Source organism: Pleurodeles waltl, chromosome 10, assembly GCF_031143425.1.
Source record: "Pleurodeles waltl isolate 20211129_DDA chromosome 10, aPleWal1.hap1.20221129, whole genome shotgun sequence".
NCBI lineage: Eukaryota > Metazoa > Chordata > Amphibia > Caudata > Salamandridae > Pleurodeles > Pleurodeles waltl.
Window position 1 is genome coordinate 857,039,563 of NC_090449.1, and position 20,926 is coordinate 857,060,488.

Sequence of the window (20,926 nt, forward strand, 5' to 3'; positions counted from 1 at the left end):
TCACCTGTCAAGCCTGCAAGTACACATTCCACGAGTCTGCAGACCTCCCACCGGCCCTCGCACCAACAACCACCTCAAGTGCATCCTCCTCAACACACGCTCCGTCCACAAGCACGCCATCGAACTATGGGACCTCCTGGACACAACAGCACCAGACGTCGCCTTCATCACAGAAACCTGGATGAACGCCTCCTCGGCTCCTGACATCGCCATAGCCATCCCCGACGGCTACAAGATCGCCCGGAAGGACCGCATCAACCAAACCGGTGGAGGAATCGCCATCATCTACAGGAACTCCATCAACATCACGACCACCACCGAAGACACCCCCCTCGCCGCCGAACACGTACACGTCCACACCGACCCCAGAACCACCCTCAGAGAAACTCTCGTCTACAGGCCCCCGGGCCCACGCACCCAATTCAGCGAAACCATCACAGATTTCATCAGCCCGCACGCCCTAGCCTCTCCAGACTACATCCTCCTCGGGTACCTGAACTTCCACCTGGAGAAAAACAACGACAACAACACCGCCACCCTGCTTGCCGACCTCGCCAACCTCGGACTCAAGCAACTGGTGAACACCCCCACCCACACCGCTGGCCACACGCTCGACCCCATCTTCTCCGCCAGCAACCACATATCCTTCAGCCACTCCTCTGAACTACACTGGACCGACCACAGATGCGTCCACTTCACCTTCAAACGGGAGACCCACCACCATCGCACACAACAAATCCCCCGCAGACACTGGAGCAAAATCTCCACAGAGCAGTTCCTCTCAACATTGAACGAAAACCCACCAGCCATCACCACTGACGCCAACAACGCAGCCCTCAGCCTCACACAGTGGATCGCCAACTGTGCCGAAAACCTCGCTCCACTTAAAAGCCACCCAAGCGGGACCAGCATCAGGAAACCCCCGTGGTTCACGGACGCCCTCAAAGAATCCAAGAAATCCTGCCGTACCCTCGAAAAAACCTGGCCCAGAGAACGCACCACAGAAAACATGTCAGCCCTCAAGATCGCCACCCGTGAACACCATCAGCTGATCCGCTCCACCAAAAGACATCATTCAAAGAGCGACTAGACAACAACACCCACAACAGCAAAGAACTCTTCAACATCGTCAAAGAGCTCTCCAACCCCAACCCCAGCGCCAGCTCCAACGTCATCACGCCCTCACAAGAACTCTGCAACTCCCTTGCTACTTTGTTCCACCGAAAGATCGCAGACCTACACGACAGCTTCGGACCCCAGACCCCGCCGCCCACCACCGAACCAACAGCCCCCACCACTACACTCAACGCCTGGACCCCAATCAGCTCTGAGGAGACCAGAATCACCATGAACACCATCCACTCCGGCTCCCCCTCGGACCCGTGCCCCCATCACATCTTCAACAAAGCCGACTCCATCATCACCCCTATCTCCGGAGCATCATCAACAGCTCATTCTCATCTGCCACCTTCCCCGAGAGCTGGAAACACGCGGAAGTCAACGCCCTCCTGAAAAAACCCACGGCTGACCCCAATGACCTGAAGAACTTCCGTCCCATCTCTCTTCTCCCCTTCCCGTCCAAGGTCATCGAGAAGACCGTCAACAAGCAGCTGACCAATTTTCTTGAAGCTAACAACTCGCTCGACCCTTCCCAATCAGGATTTTGGGCCAACCACAGCACAGAAACCGCCCTCATCGCAGTCACCGATGACATCAGAACTCTGATGGACAACGGAGAAACAACCTCCCTCATCCTCCTGGACCTCTCGGCTGCCTTCGACACCGTGTGCCATCGCACCCTAATAACCCGCCTCCGCTCCACTGGAATCCTAGGACAGGCCCTTGACTGGATCATCTCGTTCCTCTGCGACAGAACCCAAAGAGTCTACCTCCCGCCCTTTCGCTCAGAACCCACCAAGATCATCTGCGGCGTACCCCAAGGTTCCTCGCTCAGCCCAACCCTCTTCAATATCTACATGAGCCCCCTCGCCGACATCGCACGCAAACACAACATCAACATCATCTCCTACGCCGACGACACCCAGCTGATACTCTCCCTCACCAAAGACCCAACCACCGCCAAAATCAACCTACAGGAAGGAATGAAAGACGTTGCGGAATGGATGAACCTCAGCTGCCTAAAGCTGAACTCAGACAAGACGGAAGTCCTCATCCTCGGACAATCCCCTTCTGCCTGGGACGACTCCTGGTGGCCCACGGCTCTGGGCACCGCACCAACCCCCTCAGACCACGCACGCAACCTCGGATTCATCCTGGACCTCCTCCTCACTATGACCAAGCAAGTCAATGCCGTCTCGTCATCATGCTTCAACACCCTACGCATGCTCCGAAAAATCTTCAGATGGATCCCTGCCGAAACCAGAAAGACAGTTACCCATGCCCTCGTCACAAGCCGTCTGGACTACGGAAACACCCTATACGCAGGGACCACCGCAAAGCTACAGAAACGTCTCCAACGCATACAGAACGCCTCCGCATGCCTCATCCTCGACATCCCTCGCCACAGCCACATATCCGCCCACCTGAAACACCTGCACTGGCTCCCCGTCAACAAGAGGATCACCTTCAGGCTCCTCACTCACGCACACAAAGCTCTCCACAACATGGGCCCCAAATACCTCAACAGCCGCCTCTCGTTCTACACGCCCACCCGTCAGCTTCGCTCAGCCAGCCTCGCCCTCGCCAACGTCCCACGTATCCGCAGAACCACTGCAGGAGGAAAATCCTTCACCTACCTGGCAGCCAAAGCATGGAACTCCCTCCCCGCACACCTAAGAACTACCCAGGACCATCTCACCTTCAGGAAGCGCCTCAAGACGTGGCTTTTCGAGCAGCAGTAACCCACCCCCCCTCCCCAGCGCCTTGAGACCCTCTCGGGTGAGTAGCGCACTCTATAAATGCATTGATTGATTGATTGATAGATGCATAGTCTTCTGCATTACAATCTGCTACGGATTAGTTAAGAAGCAGCAGCCTGAAGATTAAAGGCTTATTCCACTCGAGTCAATTCTGGTACTACAACACTTGTGCATGTAGTGCCTGTACTGGATATTTGTCAAGCTGCTACATAAGTGTCAATGCGCACATTCCTGAAACACTATTCCCTTGACATGTCTGTGGTGGACATTTTGCATGTTTGGTTCTGCAGGACTTGTTCATCTGACACAGACCAACCATCTGTGGAGGTCCTGCTTAGCTATCTATTCACTTGGTAAGAAATATCCATCAGAAGTTACTTATCTTTGGTAATGTTCTTTCTGGTAGATACTCTATCTAACCTCAGATTCCCCATCTCCCTTCCACCTCCCTGTTCTTTGGAATGGACTCTTTTCCACCTAATAAGGTTCCAAACTTGAGGCCTGCACCCTGGTCAAATCACTTTGCCGAAGCCTCTTCATCTGAGGGTGCGGACGAGCCTTTGAAACCAATTGACATAAGCGCACACGTGGGGGGGGGGACTTATATGTGGCTCTGCTCCTCCCTTCCAGAGCTGAGCAACATTAGTATGGATGCCTCTTACCTCCATGCTTTTGGGCTTCTGGAGTCAGTCTGTCGCCTGGGGAAATATTTTCAAAGTTATGTATCTGCAGTTCAAGTAACCGCCAGAAAGAGCATTTCTGAAAGAAAGTAACTTCTTCTATAGCCCGCTACCAAGGACTATAGTGGTTGTTAAAAGCCTTGCTCCCATGGTAAAAGCTCAAGACACAGGCAAGGCCGTTCCACAGATTTCTGTCACAGACAAATTAAGAAACTGTGATTTCTTTCTCATGCTTTGACATTTTCACATTTGTCTGTCTAATAAAACACTCAGAGATTCGCACAATCCTGGAATCCATTTAGTTTTTTGTTACCAGAAATGTTCAGGGCTAGTGGTTTATTTGGGTGCCAGTGAACCATGGCCCGGATACTACAGTCTTTCTAACTGAAAGCTACTCTCACAAACACATTCCCTGGTCTAGTGGGTGGATCCTTTCTCATATCTACTGAAAAATCACCAGTGTCCATTATCCCAGACACTAAGGAGCCCAAGGGAATAAGAATATGAGTCAAGCCTATGCAGGGAAATGTTCTTGTCTGACGAAGCCTGAGGGAATTACCATGTTTTAAGCAAAAAAATCACTGAAAATCTGAGCAATGTCATGTTAGTGCATTGCGCTGGTTGGTCAGTCAGCACAGAAGGTCCTGGACCCAATGAAAGAAACTTTAGGACGTTTAAGTTTTGAAAATATATGGTTGTGATATGTTTCCGTACGGCTCAAGGGTCATACCCATGAGCAAAAAAAAAAAGGTACCCTGATCTGGCATGTGCATTCATATCAATGTAGCTCTTTAAGCCCTATACTGGCTACCAGTGGTAAGATTATGTTATTGTGGGTGGGCTGTCTGCATAGTCCATCAGCCAGATTTGACACTTGATTGATCTTCCTTCAAATGAAACTTCCCACTTATAGCCACTGAAGGACCTCTATTTCCAATCCAACCAGCTCCTCACCATCTCTTATCAGACAGTCTTGCATCAGTGGTACGTCTTTGTATATCCGGACAGTCAGGCTCTGGAACTTGGTCCATGTTGTAACCACAACTAACTGAAGTTCTAAAGAGCAGAATGACCTAGTAATTCCCAAATATACTTGCCAAAAGCAATTCTGTCTTATTGCTTTCTGCATCACTTCATGGATATGCTTAGCTGTAAAGTTTCAGCAATGTGATTGGAGTATTCATCCAGACCTCACATATTATACCCAGTGTTACCTATAAAGGTCACAGTAGGAACCCTCACTCTACCAATCACGGGCAATGGAGGTATCCTCTTAACTAACCATCAAGAAAGCTTTTAGTAGCCCCTAAAAGGTTATGACGTGCTGTTACAGTACAATTAACTATCTTATGACTTCTCAAACTGTAAAATCAATTTAAACTTTTGCGTTTCGGTTGGAGTACTTCTATAACATATGGAGTACTCCTACACATGGTCCCATGCTGGAGATGAAGAAGCAACTTGTAGAAAGTTATTCAATGTACATATCCTGATTACTGTTGCTTTCTGGTGCTACATTTTCCCCCATACAAAAGTAGACATTTATCGGACTTAATTGAGATATTAAGCTTGAAAGCGGTAGGATTTCTAAATGTACTTTACCATTAGATAGATAGATAGATTTTATTCTTTTTAGTTATTGAAAACCACAACAATTAGCAAAACAATTTGAAAGATAGAAAATTAGTTAAAACAGAGCAGAACCATTCCTATCACATTTGGTCAGTTCGAGGCATACATCAGCGGATTCAATACATCATGTGAGTGTTTAGTTATTACGCCTTTCCCAGACCATATAAAGTCATGATGTGTTACAGTTCTGCCCAGGAATCCATTAACAACATGTAGGTTGCGGCATAAAGCCCACTGAGTTTTAAGACCGTCCCAAAATCTAACAATAATTACTAGGTTAATTAAAAAAATATAAAAGAAAAGTATAAGAAACACCATGGCATCAATAAAACTAGTACACTTAAGGTACCATTTCTAGTTTAAGAAAAACTAGAGCCTCTGTAGAGCCAATCCACACCTCTAAGCTAGCTATCCAGTAAAAGGCTTACATGCTCTGCCATGTCACAAACTTAAAACACAAGACAGAGTGTATAGGATTCAAGCTCCCAATTAAAGAGTAGTTTGAAAACTTCCGTCAGGATGCAATTTCCCTGTCCGAGTCAAGGAGTACTGATTGTAACAGCGAGGGACTTTTACCCTTAGCTCACGCCAGTCTGGATCGAAGTAAAACAATCTTTAAAGTGCGGTGTGCAATATCATTCGGTTTATGATTCGCGCAACGTTTAAAAGGAGCCTACCAGACCTGTCACATCCTCATCCTGGCCTGAATACGCCTAATTTCCACCAGCCATAGTCAGTGTCTCATGATATAGGTATAAACTGGTAAGTAAAATGCATAGTACAATAACGTCAGGCTAAAATCCCAGTGATAACGGATAAATTAATAGGGTGCCCTATTCAGTGAGATGTGAGTATATAGAATGTTGGCTTACACAGTTTCTCAATAAGTGGGTGTTGAGTGCCCAGATGGCTCCCATCTGCAGACTTGAAGGGCTTTGGTGCTGGCAGGAGCTTACCTTGCTGGATCACCGTTGGTGAAGCCGAAGTGTTACAACTAGGCTGCCGGCCAGGGGTTAAAGTGCACAGTGCAGTCGCGTCTAGCTTGACGAGTCCAAAAGTAAAGTGTGTGGTGCTAGAGCAGATGACGGTAAACAGACAACAAAGGAGCTATTTCTAGACTAGGATTGCCTGGCTGCATGCAGACTGCCCCTTTAGCTATCCAAGAGACTTTGTTCAGTAACTTAAGAGTTTCCCTGAGGAATTTCACACACTTAACTGACAGCTGCGTATCAACACCACTCAGGGATGCAGTGATAGCCTGGTTGCAATGATATATGCCCAGTTGGCGAAATATTTGCTTTAACCAGTAGCACCTTAAACTTTTTAAACAAGAGCAAAGACAACAATGTGCATCTAAGGTTCCTGCGTAAAGTTGCACAGGCAACAATTATGTTCAGGTGAGCCTTTTATGCACCCAAATTTGTATGCTTCTAATTAGTCCTCAATTGAGCCTCATAAGTTCTCTTTTGAAGCCCAGTTTCATATGGCTGGAAAGGTATGAGGCATTCCCCAGATCCTGATAAAGAGGCGCACATAGAACCACAAAAACTTTGTGCTAATTCTTCTTGACTGTCCTCTTCTCCTGATATCATGTTTGCCTAACATTTTTTAGGTTACTTTTGGTGGGAGATTTTGTTCAATGATGCTTCGCATGCACCAAAAGTTCTATTGAGCTCCTCATGTAGGATTCCGATTGGAGCTGGTGATCTTGAATACCTAGCCAAATAAATTCTAAACATAGTTGGAATGCCGGAATGGCATCTGGAAGGTGGAATAGACACATATAATAATCAGGTTTGAGCTTTGTCCAGCCATGTTGCAACACGGTTTTTGAATATTAGTGAGCTGTAAGTTAGGGTTGGCATGAACTTGGCATTAATTACTTTGCAGAAGCCTTTGAGATCTGGGCCTTGCATCTTTTCTGTCAATTTTTTGAAGCTCATGGCCTTGGACAGGGAGATTTCTTTCAGGCTAGTAATCTGTGTCGAGTGTGAGCCCTACTGATTGAAGTGGATGCCCAAGTACTTTAGGCTAGATACTTGTTCCAAATGTACGTCCTCCAAGACATATTGCTATTTATTGGACTGGCTCTACAGACCATAATTTTGGGTTTGGAGTGATTGACTGATAATTTATTTTCCTTGCAGTACCGTGCAAATGCATCCAGGGCGTTGGAGCCCCACTGCAGTGAGATCAAAAAGTAGCATATCATCTGCATGCTGGAGACAATGTATGTGTAAATTTGGGTGGGGAAAGGACGTCCTGCAGATAGTGCATCGTTTATATCAGCCAATTAGAGATTAAACAAAAGAGGGACTGAGATATATTTCTGTTTTTCACCAGTGTTGGTCCAGATTGTGTGCGTTGTGACCCTATTTGCTGATGTTTTCACTCTTACCCAAGTCTTGGTGTAGAGGGTCCTGGGGGTTCTTAGTAGAATTTGCGGTATGCCCCAGTTGTGCTACCTTTGCCATGGTCTCATTCTGTCCACTCTGTCAACTGCAGTAGTAAAGTCAGTGGATGCTATGTACAGAGGTGGGGCACCTTTTATCGAGGCGACTTTGAAGAAAGAGGAGTGAATGATCAAGTTGACTTTGCTTCCGTGGCCGCGTCTGAAGCCAGACTGTGTGATGAAATACCATAAGAATTAACTAGGTATGATTTTATGACAAAGGCTCAATACTTTCCTCACTCACACTAAGAAAGCTCAGTTTTTTAGAATTCAGATAAAAATGTTTGCTGTTGTTTATAAGAAAGCGCAACATGTAAAAGTGGCAGTGCATAATTTGTAAAAGATACACAAATAAACAAACAAACAAATAATGAGTTCTGGGGCCCATCAGTTTTTCTTTACAATCTGCTGCTGAATACTAAGACTAACTAGTTTTGATCCCACCTCATCCCTCGTTCATCCACCTCCCCATCACTGCCTGTAGCTTCGAGTAGAAATCAAGATGCACGCCTGGGACTAACGTTTATAGACTTGATTATAACAAGGGTCTAATACTTAAACCAAAAATAACTGTAAACAAAACTAGTTGTGAGATTCACCACTCAGCTTCCTTTGCCACAACCTCAAAAATTAATAAGGAAACAAAATTGAGTTTCGGCCAGTGTGTCAAAAGCCACACCAACCTTTCTGTTACGACAAGACACCAGTGCAGGGGAAAGCTGGTTGATGGTAAATGTTATTTTTGTCCTGCCAGTGTAAATTAGTACCACCTCTGGTAAATAATTCCAAGCAGATCACGGCTCACAGATTCCCCGAGTAACACAATCAGTGTTGAATTCTTCAGTAGGTCCACAACATGTCTTTTGAATTATATTGCTTCACCAGTCTCCTAGACATACGCTGTCATCTGACGTCATCCTATGTTATATGCATGAAAAGTCAGTTATTGCTAAATACACATAGTACATAAAACTGAGCCGTAGAGAGTAGTTCTGATATACTCTCCACCTCTTCAGGGGCCTCACTGAGCACACCTAAGTACTTAGCTGAAATGATATGTGCATTGGTTATTTGACGGTATGAGCTCGGTTACTTTAACCCTGTAAATGTATTGCATGCAACTCTAATGCGATGTGCTCAGGTATTGGTAGGTAAGAATGAATTTCATAAATATGTATTTTTCATATTTTTAACAAAATGTAATCATCTCAATGCACCTTGGTGTAATTGTGTTTGTCTTTTGTTTAATAGAAGGCAAAAAGACTTCAGGAGAAATCCATAGAATCTTCGAGGCCAAAGGCCAGACCCAGGAATGGAGTATTCCATTCAACCCAAATTCCAGGCCTACGTACAACAGTAAGTGTGGTTTAAAGATTTAAATAGCAATTCACAAGAAAATGACTACATGCAATTTGGGAACAATCACTGGCAAAGAAAATAGGTCTGAGATACAATAGTTGCATGCGTTCTTTGTGGTACTGGGTATACATGGAACGTTGTGTTTGCGGCAGTGGTGCTGTGTGTGTTTTGGTGTGTGTTTGTATTGCATTGCTGGTGAGAAAGGCAGTGATAGTGTGGAGCATGCAGAGGTAACCCTTCGAATATAAGCGTTTAATGAGTGCAACAGCAGACAGAAAACAAGCAGTAGACACCAACTAATAGGTGTTGGTGTGGTGGTGGGAAGACAGGCAGAGTATAGCTAACACCTACAGTGATATGATCTTGTAGTCAGTGGTCATCTACGGCATATGGAGTTTCAAACCGATTATAGGAGTTATCTTGACTACAAGCTTTCGGTTTGTGAAATGCAAGTTAAACATTAACACGAGTCTGATTGGGGGAGACATTGTTTTTAAGGTGGCCACTTTAGTGTCCACATACATCACAAACACCGACAATCTGACTGGCTGTTTCAGACTAGAATTTCATCCACTGATGTGAAAGGTTCACAAATTATGTGTTAAGCCAGAAAAATCGTGTGGCACACATAGTGGCCAGAAGAGCACACTTTAACCCTTTGGAATTAAAGGAGAGAACAGTGATACTCAATCGAGGGTGTGACAATATGAGGGTGATGGGCTGCAGACGAGGCAAGGTGCTAACAAAATTATGTCAATCTATAAAGATTCGCAACAATTATACTAATGACTGCCTTCAGTGCTGGCTGCCAAACAGTTTAAGAACTTTGAAAAATAAAATAATAGATGACCCTCACACCGTAGGCCATGGCTACAGGGTGTACAGTGTGGGCAAAAGCTAAACACTGTTTCCCAGGCAGCCAACATACATGGTCAAAGCCCTTGTCAAGTGGGCTCTAAGGGTAGGGGTATTGGATCCATTGTCCAGAATTCGCCTCACTCAGAGTTGGTGCGGATCGTACTTAGTGGATACTTGGCACAGGCTGTAGCCTTCTGTTGTGCCATTAGCCTAGACCCCACCCAAGCACCCTTCCCACTTTTTGTGTGCCCACTCACCCTGTTTTTAGTTTCTGTTAGGTACAGAGCATTTCCCTTTTCAAGATTTTTTGGGGTATCTACGCTAATATTGGACAGCAGCAGTGAGAAGAAGGAATTATATGGTTCTTTTCCTGATGTCATTTGTGTAGACAATTTCTCAAACGTTATGGACACAGGCTGTGACTAAGATGGAAGCAACAGACTCACCCCCTGGCTGTTCTAGACACCGTGATCCATTATTTGCGTCTATTGTAGTAAAAAAGGAAAAATCAATAATATTGGATGTATGGAACAGCAAGCCACCAGCCCTGGCCTCACCACCTGAGGTGAGCTGACACAATTCCCAAAGGGGAAGCTGCCCATCGTGGTCACTTTCTTCTTTGCGAATGGTTGACAACTTTCTTTGAAGCGTGACACCCTCCTTTGTCGTGTCAGTTACTAGTTTGTGACCGCAACTGCAGTTACAAACCATTGATACATCTCTTCACAATTAGAAGGGAACGCTATTATTATGCACTTTCCAAACTGATTGAGAACGAGTTGGTAAATCCATTTCACGATTCAGATCCTCTTTACTGAATCACGGCATGTGTTTACTGTATTGTAAACCACTATTTTGTGGTCTTAAATAAAGCATGTGAGGTTTCATACTTCAGGCCCTAAGTAGGACATGTATTTAGGCACGTGCTTTCATTCTATTTCCTGGTTGAGCGATGTTGGCTCACATAGAGAGATTGATGATAGCGATGATTTTTAGGAGACATAATGCATCAAGTGGTTTGAACGATGGCATTTTGGAATTTTCCACTCTAGTATGATGAGGGGAGTAGAAGATGTGAAGCTTTTTGTAGCCCTTTGTTTATAGTTACTATCTTCTCGTGTATTGTTGTTAAGCCAAAGGATGTTTATTCTAAGCCTGTAATGTATGCCTTTTGCTTTGGACTGTTGCGGTGTGCATGAGCACTTATGTTTTTAATTTGAGCAAAGATAGCTTTATTGCATTGTCTGTGTCGACTGCTACTGTCACCATTCATGGAGGATGCAGTGCAGCCGACAGGTAGATGGGAGGAGGGATTGGTTTTGGAAGTGAGAGGGTAAACATAACACAGTTGCTATGTGAAGGCATTATGGCAAGGTTCTGCAGTAACACTTAGCAGGATAGGATAGTGCACTGTTAGAAATGGGGTCTTTGGTTGGCAGTCACGTTACCCTCTGTCCAAGCAAGGACCCTCACTCTAGTCAGGGTAAGGGAGAATCACCCTCAGTTAACCTCCGCTCACCCCCTTGGTAGCTTGGCACGAGCAGGTAGGCTTAACTTCAGAGACCAGGTGTAAGGTATTTGTACCAACACACACATTAATGCAGTAAAAACACCACAAAATGACTCAACACAGGTTTAGAAATATAGCCAATATTTATCTAAACAAAACAAGACCGAAATGACAAAAATGCGACATACAGAAGTCAAGTTATGAATTTTTAAAGATTAAACTAAAAAATAGCGCTTAGAAACACAAAATGCTTCGATGAGGTGATAACACTGCGTCATGATGAAGTCGTTCCCAACAATCCGATGCCAAAGGCGGCTGGGTACGGATTCACGCAGACCCCAAAGCACAGTACCTTAGTATCCTGTGAGCACAAGTCAGTGCGTGAAGTCGGGGATCACAGCATCACTGGATCGCAACGGCGTAGGTTCCGGTGCTGCGGGGCGAAGGAGCGGAGGTGTCACGAAGAGGCATCGGGTCATTGCTGCGGAGCGGTGGAGGTGAGGCGGCGGCGGCGGTGCGAAGCGTTGAATCCGTGCACTTTGGGCAGCGTCGGTCACGACGTGGTGCGGCGACTTCCACGGAGTCGTGGACTTCAGTGGGACTGCAGCAGTGTTGGGCCTGTCAGGGTTGTCACACTCCAGCGAGGACCACGGAATCTGTTGCAGGCAGCGTCACGGGATTTGGCAGCGGCGTCTGTCCGTAGTCATCCGAATTCAGGTTTTGTGGATTTTCACCAGCTTCTCCTTCCAAGGGCCCAGGGACTGGATAGGGCACCCCCTGTCATGGCAGGAGTCTCAGCAGAGAGTCCAGGTTCCGGTAGGGAAAGTCTTTGATGGCCCTGAGACTTCAGAACAGGGGGCAAGCTCAATCCAAGTCCTTGGAGATTCTCCTCAAGCAGGAATATACCACAAAGTCCAGTCTTTGTCCTCTTTCACAGGCAGAAGCAGCAACTGCAGGATAGCTCTGCAAAGCACAGTCAGAGGCAGGGCAGCACTGTTCCTCAGCTCTTCAGCTCTTCTCCTTGGCATGAGTTCCTCTTGATTCCAGAAGTGATCTAATTTTCAGGGGTTTTGGGGGCTCTTCTTATACCCCTTTCTGCCTTTGAAGTAGGCCTACTTCAAAGGAAAGTCTCTCTTGTTTGTAAGATCCTGCCTTACACAGGCCAGGCCCCAGACACACATCAGGGGGTTGGAGACTGCATTATGTGAGGAAAGGCACAGCCCTTTCAGGTGTAAGTGACCACTTCGCCCCTCCCTCCTAGCAAAGATGGCTCATTAGGATATGCAGGCTATACCCCAGCTCCCTTTTTGTCACTGTCTAGGGAGAGGTACAAACAGCCTAATTGTCAAACTGACCCAGACAGGGAATCCACAAACAGGCAGAGTCACAGAATGGTTTAAGCAAGAAAATGCCTACTTTCTAAAAGTGGCATTTTCAAACACACAATCTAAAAACCAACATCACTAAAAGGTGTGTTTTTCAATTGTGAGTTTAGAGACCCTAAACTCCACATTTCTATCTGCTCCCTAAGGGAAACTGCACTTTAATAATATTTAAAGGCAGTCCCCATATTAACCCATGAGAAAGATAGGCCTTGCAACAGTGAAAAACGAATTTGGCAGTATTTCACTGTTAGGACATGTTAAACACATAAGTACTGTACATGTCCCGCTGTTAGACTTTTCATCCTTGGCGTGGTCTCCCTTAACTTTTTGCCTCTGTTTCCCAGGTTGTTGATGTGTGCTGGACTCTGATTTTGCTGTTTTTGTTACTCTGGGCACTTTACCACTGCTAACCAGTGCTAAAGTGCAAGTGCTCCTTTACAAAATGTGTATGTAATTGGCTTATCCATGATTGGCAAATTTGATTTATTAGTAAGTCCCTAGCGCAGTGCACTAGAGGTGCCCAGGGCCTGTAAATCAAATGCTAGTAGTGGGCCTGCAGCACTGGTTGTGCCACCCACATAAGTAGCTCTGTAATCACGTCTCAGACCTGCCACTGCAGTGTCTGTGTGTGCAGTTTTAACTGTAAATTCAACTTGGCAAGTGTACCCACTTGCCAGGCCTAAACCTTCCCATTTCTTACATGTAAGACACCCCTAAGGTAGGTCCTAGGTAGCCCTGTTGGCTCTTCTGACCTATTATCCACTTACAGAAACTTCCATTGTCAAGTTATTAAAAACAAAGAGAAGGAAGCTGGAAGCTCTTGCCCCAGGTCGGTGGCAAGGATTAGCATTGCATTTGAGGTAGGTTCCACCATGGCCATTGGTTCCAGCACATTCGGCACTAACTACACTGATAGTAACTGCAAAGGTCAATCGTACAATTGTAGAAAAAGTTTTGACACCGCAGCAAACAATTAGAAAAGCAATGATGACTGACCATAGAATGTGCAGGCGATTATCTAAATTTTAAGACTACAAGGAAAAGGATTTCACAGATTTACAGAATGCAAGGGACCTAAATACATCATAAGTAGGCAATTTCCTCATGCCAAAAGGATAAGGAATACTGAAACATTAAGCAAAATAGCTGTGGAAGTTTTAAAAGTGCAACTGGCACAACTAAGATCAAACAACAACAACTTATAAAAACATTGCAGCTGTTAGTAGTTATCAACAGTCTCTTGGTACAACTTAATCAATCACTGCTATATCTATTTATGGAAGCCTGGGAGAAGCTGAAATATATACCATCAGAATATTGTAGACACAGACCTGCACTTTGTGACCCAAGGGTTTGGATCTCACCCATATCTTCAGATTCTCATGTTTCAAACTTCATCTGCCAAACTTGAAGATGATGAGTCACATTTTACAAAAACAGGCGCGGCCATGGCTTATTCAGGCGTAAGGTGTAATACTCCTATCTAGGGCCCTCATTATGAGGCTGGTGGTCATGAGACCGCCAGCCTTGCCGTGGGGGTCCTACCGCTGCGGAGCTGGCGGTAAGGACCACCACATTAAGAGTTGTGAGGCTTGGCAGATGTCAAGCCTCCTCAACCCCGCCAGGTTTGCCGGTGCACTCGTACTGCCACAGCTGGCGGGGAGCACCTCCAACCCAGCGGCAGGCCTCAGCTTGCAATCTGGATTACGAAGGTGCAAACTGCCAGGCTTTCCGTGGCGGTCACCCTTCAATGAAAACCCTGGTGGTCATGCACCTGGCAACAGGAATCTTCATTCTTGTCGTCAGCACACATACACACATGTTCCCACACATGCACACATCCCCCACCTGTCCACACACTTACACACGCACCCCCACACCCCTTCACACACACATGCATGCATACACACCCATTGAGCATACGCATACATGCATTCAGACATACTCACTCACTCACATTCATGAAAACAGACACCCCCATTCACTCGCACACACACATTCACATTCACTTGCATACACGCACGCATTCAGCACCCCCCTCCGCAAACATGCACACATGCACCCAAACACACAGACCCCTGCCCCCCACTTACCTCCTCAGACAAGGGGGAACGTCTGGGAGGGGATGGCTCCACCCTCGCCACCACCACCATGCCAGCAGTACTCTGCCAAGCCATATTACAGCTTGTAATATGGTGGGCAGAGTCCTGCTGGTGTGGTGGTGCCAGCGAGGGACCGCCTCTGCAGGGCAGCCCACCAGCACGACTGTTGGCTGCTTTCCACCTCATTAACGGCAGAAAGCAGCCAGCACTCGTAATCTGATGGTCTGCTAACCGCCAGCGCTGGCAGTCGTCTGCGGGTTGGGCTTTGGCGGTCAGTGAAATTAACCTCCAAAGTCCTAATGAGGGCCCAGGTTTGGAATGAAGGCAGTTTCCTTGCTAAACCGGTTTACATAAACTCCATGTTTAGTGGTTTTGACCTCCCTGCTCTGGCAAATCTGTCAGTAGTACTGGAAATTAAGTGTATTCAGTTTTCTCTGTATACATGCTCGAGACAAGCACCCCAGTTGTTACCCAAGTATCAGTTTATTGTCAGTGTAACCAGCATGTTAGAGATGAGCTACAGCAGTCACTCATCAAACCTCTGCCATTTTAAAAGCCAGGACTCTAATTTCATTTCAAAAGTTACCAGATGCTCCAGAGGGAGGAATGGGGGCCGATTTTGTGTAGTAGAAGAAGATATCTTCAGACCAGGAGGGAGGATTGCATAATATTGGCATCCTGTGCCTTTTCATAAAATCGCGAGTGGTGTCTATCAGGCTCCCCACCTTGCCTCTCTGATCCCACCCTTGAACTCACACAGGCTGATGCACAAAGAGCCTTTGTACTTTTGGCGCAGGCCCCGCAATCTTGGCAGAGTCTCTGCACTCATATTGGAATCTCCAAAATGAGAATTCTCATTACAGTGATTCCGCTACAAGTGTTGAGACTCCGCCACGAGTGTGGATGCCCTTTGTGAATCAGGACCCTGGTAAACATCATAAGTAAAGGGGTGAAACTACTGCTCAAGTGTGCAGTTGAAAGGATGCCAAAAAACTCAAATAGATCAGTAATTCTACTGAACATAATTCCTCTTTCCTAACAACGCGTGAGGATTAAAATAAAGTCTGAATCTCTGTTCCTTAAACAAATATCTCACAAAATTAAAAGAAAATAACAAGGCAACTCTCCATCAAATATCTGATTATGATTTACAAGATTGGCTGCTCTAGGTTTAGAAGGTGGCTGGTGTCTCTAGATCTTCATGACACATAGGCCCTCATTACAACTTTGACGGGCGGCGGAGGCCGCCCGCCAAAGTTGCGCCACAGGAATACTGCACCGCGGTCTGAAGACCGCGGCCGGCATTCTGAGTTTCCCGCTGGGCGGGCGGGCGGCCGCCTTAAGGCCGCCCGCCAGCCCAGCGGGAAACAACCTTCCCACGAGGACGCCGGCTCGGAATCGAGCCGGCAGAGTGGGAAGGTGCGACGGGTGCAGTGGCACCCGTCGCGTATTTCACTGTCTGCAATGCAGACAGTGAAATACAAAGTGGGGCCCTCTTACGGGGGCCCCTGCAGTGCCCATGCCATTGGCATGGGCACTGCAGGGGCCCCCAGGGGCCCCACGACAAGCCATACCGCCATCCTGTTCCTGGCGGCCGAACCGCCAGGAACAGGATGGCGGTATGGCTTGTCAGAATCCCCTCGGCGGCGAAGCAAGCTGCGCCGCCTTGGAGGATTCAAACAGGCCACGGGAAACTGGCGGGAGACCGCCAGTTTTCCTGTTCTGACCGCGGCGGTCAGAATGCCCTGCGGGGCACCGCCAGCCTGTCGGCGGTGCTCCCGCGTGCCGCGGCCCTGGCGGTTCTATACCGCCAGGGTCGTAATGAGGGCCATATTCTCATACCCCAGTCAGAAAGTGCCACGGAAATAAACTGATTTTTTTCTGGGTTCAGCTGCACCATTTCTTCAATTCAGGCTGGCTTCAGTTAGGGAACATAACATCCTGGCTGCTAAAGAATTGCAATTCAGATACCAACATAAACCCTGGTGTAGGAAAGTAACCTCTTTCCAGCTTGGTTACCTCCATTTTTTACCTGTCTGTCAGTGTGTTTGACTTTGTTCACTGGGATCCTGCTAACCAGGACCCCAGTGACTGTGCTCTCTCCTCTAAATTTGGTTGCTGGTAACTTTTTCTCCCCACAATTGGCATACTGCTCCTCCCATGTAAGTCCCTAGTATATAGTACCTAGGTACCCAAGGCATTGGGGTTCCAGGCGATCCCTGTGGGCTGCAGCAGTTATTCTGCCACCCATAGGGAGCCCATGCAAAGGGTTCTGCAGGCCTGCCATTGCAGCCTGCATGAAACGGGTGCGTGCACCCGTTTTCACTTCAGGTAACTACACTAGGTCATTATAAGTCACCCCTATGGTAGGCCCTCTCAACCCAGATGGCAGGGTGCAGGTACCTGTGCGTGAGGGCACCCTTGCACTAACAGAGGTGCCCCCACAAACTCCAGATCCATTGTCCTGGAGTTTGTCAGTGTGGGGGAACCATTTTACGCGTGTACTGGACATAGTTACCTTTATGTAGCTGGACATAGGTAGGTAACTCAGAACCTGGGCATCTTTGGTATCAAACATGTCAGAATCATACCCCAATACTTTTGCAGGTATTGGAAGTATGATTCCGTGCACTCTTGGGGCTCCTAAGAGGACCCCCAGCTTTGCTTCATCAGTCTTACAGGGTGTTTCGGACAGCCCAGCTGCTGCCACCCCTCAGACGGGTTTCTGCCCTCCTGCTGCTTGATCTGATCAAGCACAGGAAGGCAGAACAAAGGATTTCCTTTGAGAGAGGGAGGTAACACCCTCTCCCTTTGGAAATAGGTGTGACTGGCTTGGGAGGGGTAGCCTCTCCAAGCCACTGGTTTGCTTTGAAGGGCACATTTGGTGCCCTCCGTGCATAAACCAGTCCACACCGGTTCAGGGACCCCCAGTTCCTGCTCTGGCGTGAAACTGGATAGTGGAAAGGGGAGTGACCACTCTCCTGTCCATCACCACCCCAGGGGTGTTGCCCAGAGATCCTCCAGAGAGTCCCTGGGTTCTGCCATCGTGATTCTAAGGTTGGCAGGGAAGTCTGGGAGTATCTGAGTGGCCAGGCCAGGCAGGTGACGTCAGAGCCCCCTCCTGGTAGGTGCTTACCTGGTTAGGTGACCAATCCTCCTTTCAGGGCTATTTAGGGTCTCTCTCTTGGGTGGGTCCTCAGATTCGGCTTGCAAGATTCCGGTAGGACTCCTCTGCAACCTTCACTTTGACTTCTGGCCTACAGAACTGCGAATGGAACCTCCAGGACCCGACAAGCTGCTCCCAAGAAGAAAGGACCCTTCAGGAACATTGTTTCCAGGGCTCCTGCCAGCTTTGCCACAGTTTCCTCACCGTGCATCCTCAGAAGACTGCAACTCTTCAGCCTGCACAAGAAGAAGGAGGAATCTCCCTTGGAGTGAAGGAGTCACTCCCCTGCAACTGCAGGCACCTACGACAAGATGACTGGCTGCATGGATCCCCTCTCCTGCTGAGCTGCGTAGATCCTGTATCACGTGTTGTGGTCCGGAGTAGTCCTCTTGGTCCTCTCTGCCAGCTGTCCAACTTTGGTGGAGGTAAGCCTTTGCCTTCCCAAGCAAGACAGTAACCCGTGCACCACGTCTCTTGCAGCTGCCAAGGCTTGTTTGCATCTCCTCCAAGGGATCTTCAGGCGACGTGTAGCTCCAGCCCCCAGCATGCCATCCTGCAAAGCACATCATCTTGCGTGGTTCTCCTGTGGCACGGGATCCTCTTTTGTAGTGCTGCGTGGGCTCCTTCTGCAACTCCTGTGTCCCCGTCCTGTGGGACTCCTATGGGTACTGCCTCTACTCCTTTGGACTCTCTACAACGCTGAGGGTCCCCTATGACTCTCCCTGCTGGGTTGAGTTCTCCTGGGCCTTGCTGGTCCCCGGCAGCACCTCTTTTCCACTAACTGTGAGTTTGCCTTTGCCAAGGCTTTTTGGTGGAAATCCTGCACAGAGACCCATCTGCAATCTTCCTTCCGGCGTGGGACATCTTCTGCATCCATCAGGAACTTTTCTCCGGCTCTAGGGATGCATTGCTGACCTGTTCTTCAGAACTGTCGACCAACTCCTGCATCCACAGCTGGGTGGGTAGTACCCCCTGCTGCTCTTGGACTCCACTGTGAATTTTGGGATATGTCCCCTCTCTCCCCAAGTCTTCATTCTTCAGGAATCTACCGCTGGGTTTCTTGCAGGCTGGTCTGGGTGTCTTCTTTTAATTCTTTTCCTCCTTTAGGATGGTTTGGGGGAAAAGCCAGTGCATTTCTCCTGCATTCCTGGTCCCTGGTGGGGACTGTGTTACTTACCTTTGTGCTTCTCTAGTACTCCCAAATCCCCTCTACACATTTTACTTACCTAGGTGGGGGTACCTTGTTCGCCCTCCATTTTTTTAATGTATGGTTTGTGCTCCCCCTAGGGCCACCATTGGCTATTACTGTTTGCACTGTTTTCTATCCTTTTCTATGCCTATTTCTGATTGCTAGTGTATATATTTAGTGTATTACTTACCTCCTAACGGTGGGTCACCTGTCTAGTATTTTGTGGTGATTTGTGCCAAAAATAAAGTACCTTTATTTTTGTGCAACTGAGTGTTTTCTTTCATGTGTGTAATTGCTGTGTGACTTCAGTGGTATTCCATGAGCTTTGCATGTCTCCTAGTTTAGCCTTAGCTGCTCATCCACAGCTACCTCTAAAGAGCCTGGCTTCTAGACACTGCCCAGACCTGGTATAGGGTGTAAGTACCATAGGTACCCACCACACACCAGGCCAGCTTCCTACACCTGGGAAAAGCCAAACATGGGTTAGTTACACATCAACGTGCTAGCAGAAGGAAATGGAAGTGGTTTAGCATCGGATGCCACAATTGTTTGTTCACTCAGAGACATTTTGCCTCACCTCATGCATGTGGTGAGATTCGGCCAGCAACATGCCTTTGATTCAGTTCCCTTCATGAAGATTGCGAGCTACAGAAGAGCAGGCGATGTTGCTTTTTCCTGTTGTCCAAATCTATTAAAAGACTAATTAAGGAAGATTCCAGCTTTGAGGAAGTGTCTCCCAATTGAGATGCCAGTGTGATGTTGTCGAAGCTGATGAGCAAACTCTGTGATCTGATGCGTTCCTGCATCTAGAAGTCTTGAAAGGTGGTACTCTGGTGCAATTATGTCAGCCGGAAGAGTAACAGAATTATAGCCATATTTACTTCAGGAGCCATTCTTACGGATTAAAGACCAGTTTTTCTCAAATCAAAATTTTGCAGCAGAGGAGTTACTTTGTACCCTAAATGCCAAACGGTGGCGTCTTACAGAAAGCACTCCAGGAGTGCAACAGTCGTTTGAAACTATTTTTTGCACCTCCAGGGCACTGTGGTAATATAGAAGGGCTGTATAGATACTTGTGCGGACCCTTTTATAATATGGATCTCGCTGGTGCACATTTTGCACAAGGGTGGTCACGAGGCAACTCTTTGCCATTGCACCCAAGCAGAATTAAATATGTGTGCACTGTGGCAAGGAATTCATCAAGAGGCACACTTATTTGTGCCATACAGAAGTGGCATAATATCATTTTACCCCACAAGGGCGCTGTGAGTGAAGGGGCCAAAGGCTGTCATATGAATATACCTGCCAGGGAGTTCCCTGCAGGAGATTACATTGACACACTGCACCTGCCTAACCAGGGATCTCTGCTCCCTATCCAATATGAAGCTGGGTGGCCTCCGCAGAAAGAGAAGCTGCAGTTGCCCCGTCTTTTACTAATGCACTCACCTCAATGCAAACACAAACCATCCCAGTTTGTGCCTGCTTTGATGAGAGCACATTTGTGTGTGTAATCTTTCGCACTACCCAGTCTGCAGAGAGACCACCTAGATTAGGGTGCAACATAGTGCAAAAAGGGGCAGTGCACCTAGTATATAATGTGGGCACAGCTGCACAAGTACTACTTACACTGAACAAAGAACTTTGGCTCTTTACAGATAAGTGCATAATTGACGGCCAAGCAAATTTTGGTTGGTGTGTTGGGGGGTTGGGGGGA

The 20,926-nt window shown here is 47.4% G+C and overlaps 1 protein-coding gene across 2 annotated transcripts in view; it reads left to right on the top strand.

Annotated features, from left to right (window-relative positions):
- Positions 1-20,926, top strand: part of CFAP69 (cilia and flagella associated protein 69) — a 340,683-nt gene that overhangs the window by 309,817 nt on the left and 9,940 nt on the right. For both annotated transcript variants that reach the window (XM_069211560.1, XM_069211561.1), the window contains one exon: positions 8,895-8,999. In XM_069211560.1, coding sequence (XP_069067661.1) covers positions 8,895-8,999 — 105 coding nt within the window. The remainder of the gene's footprint in view (positions 1-8,894; positions 9,000-20,926) is intronic.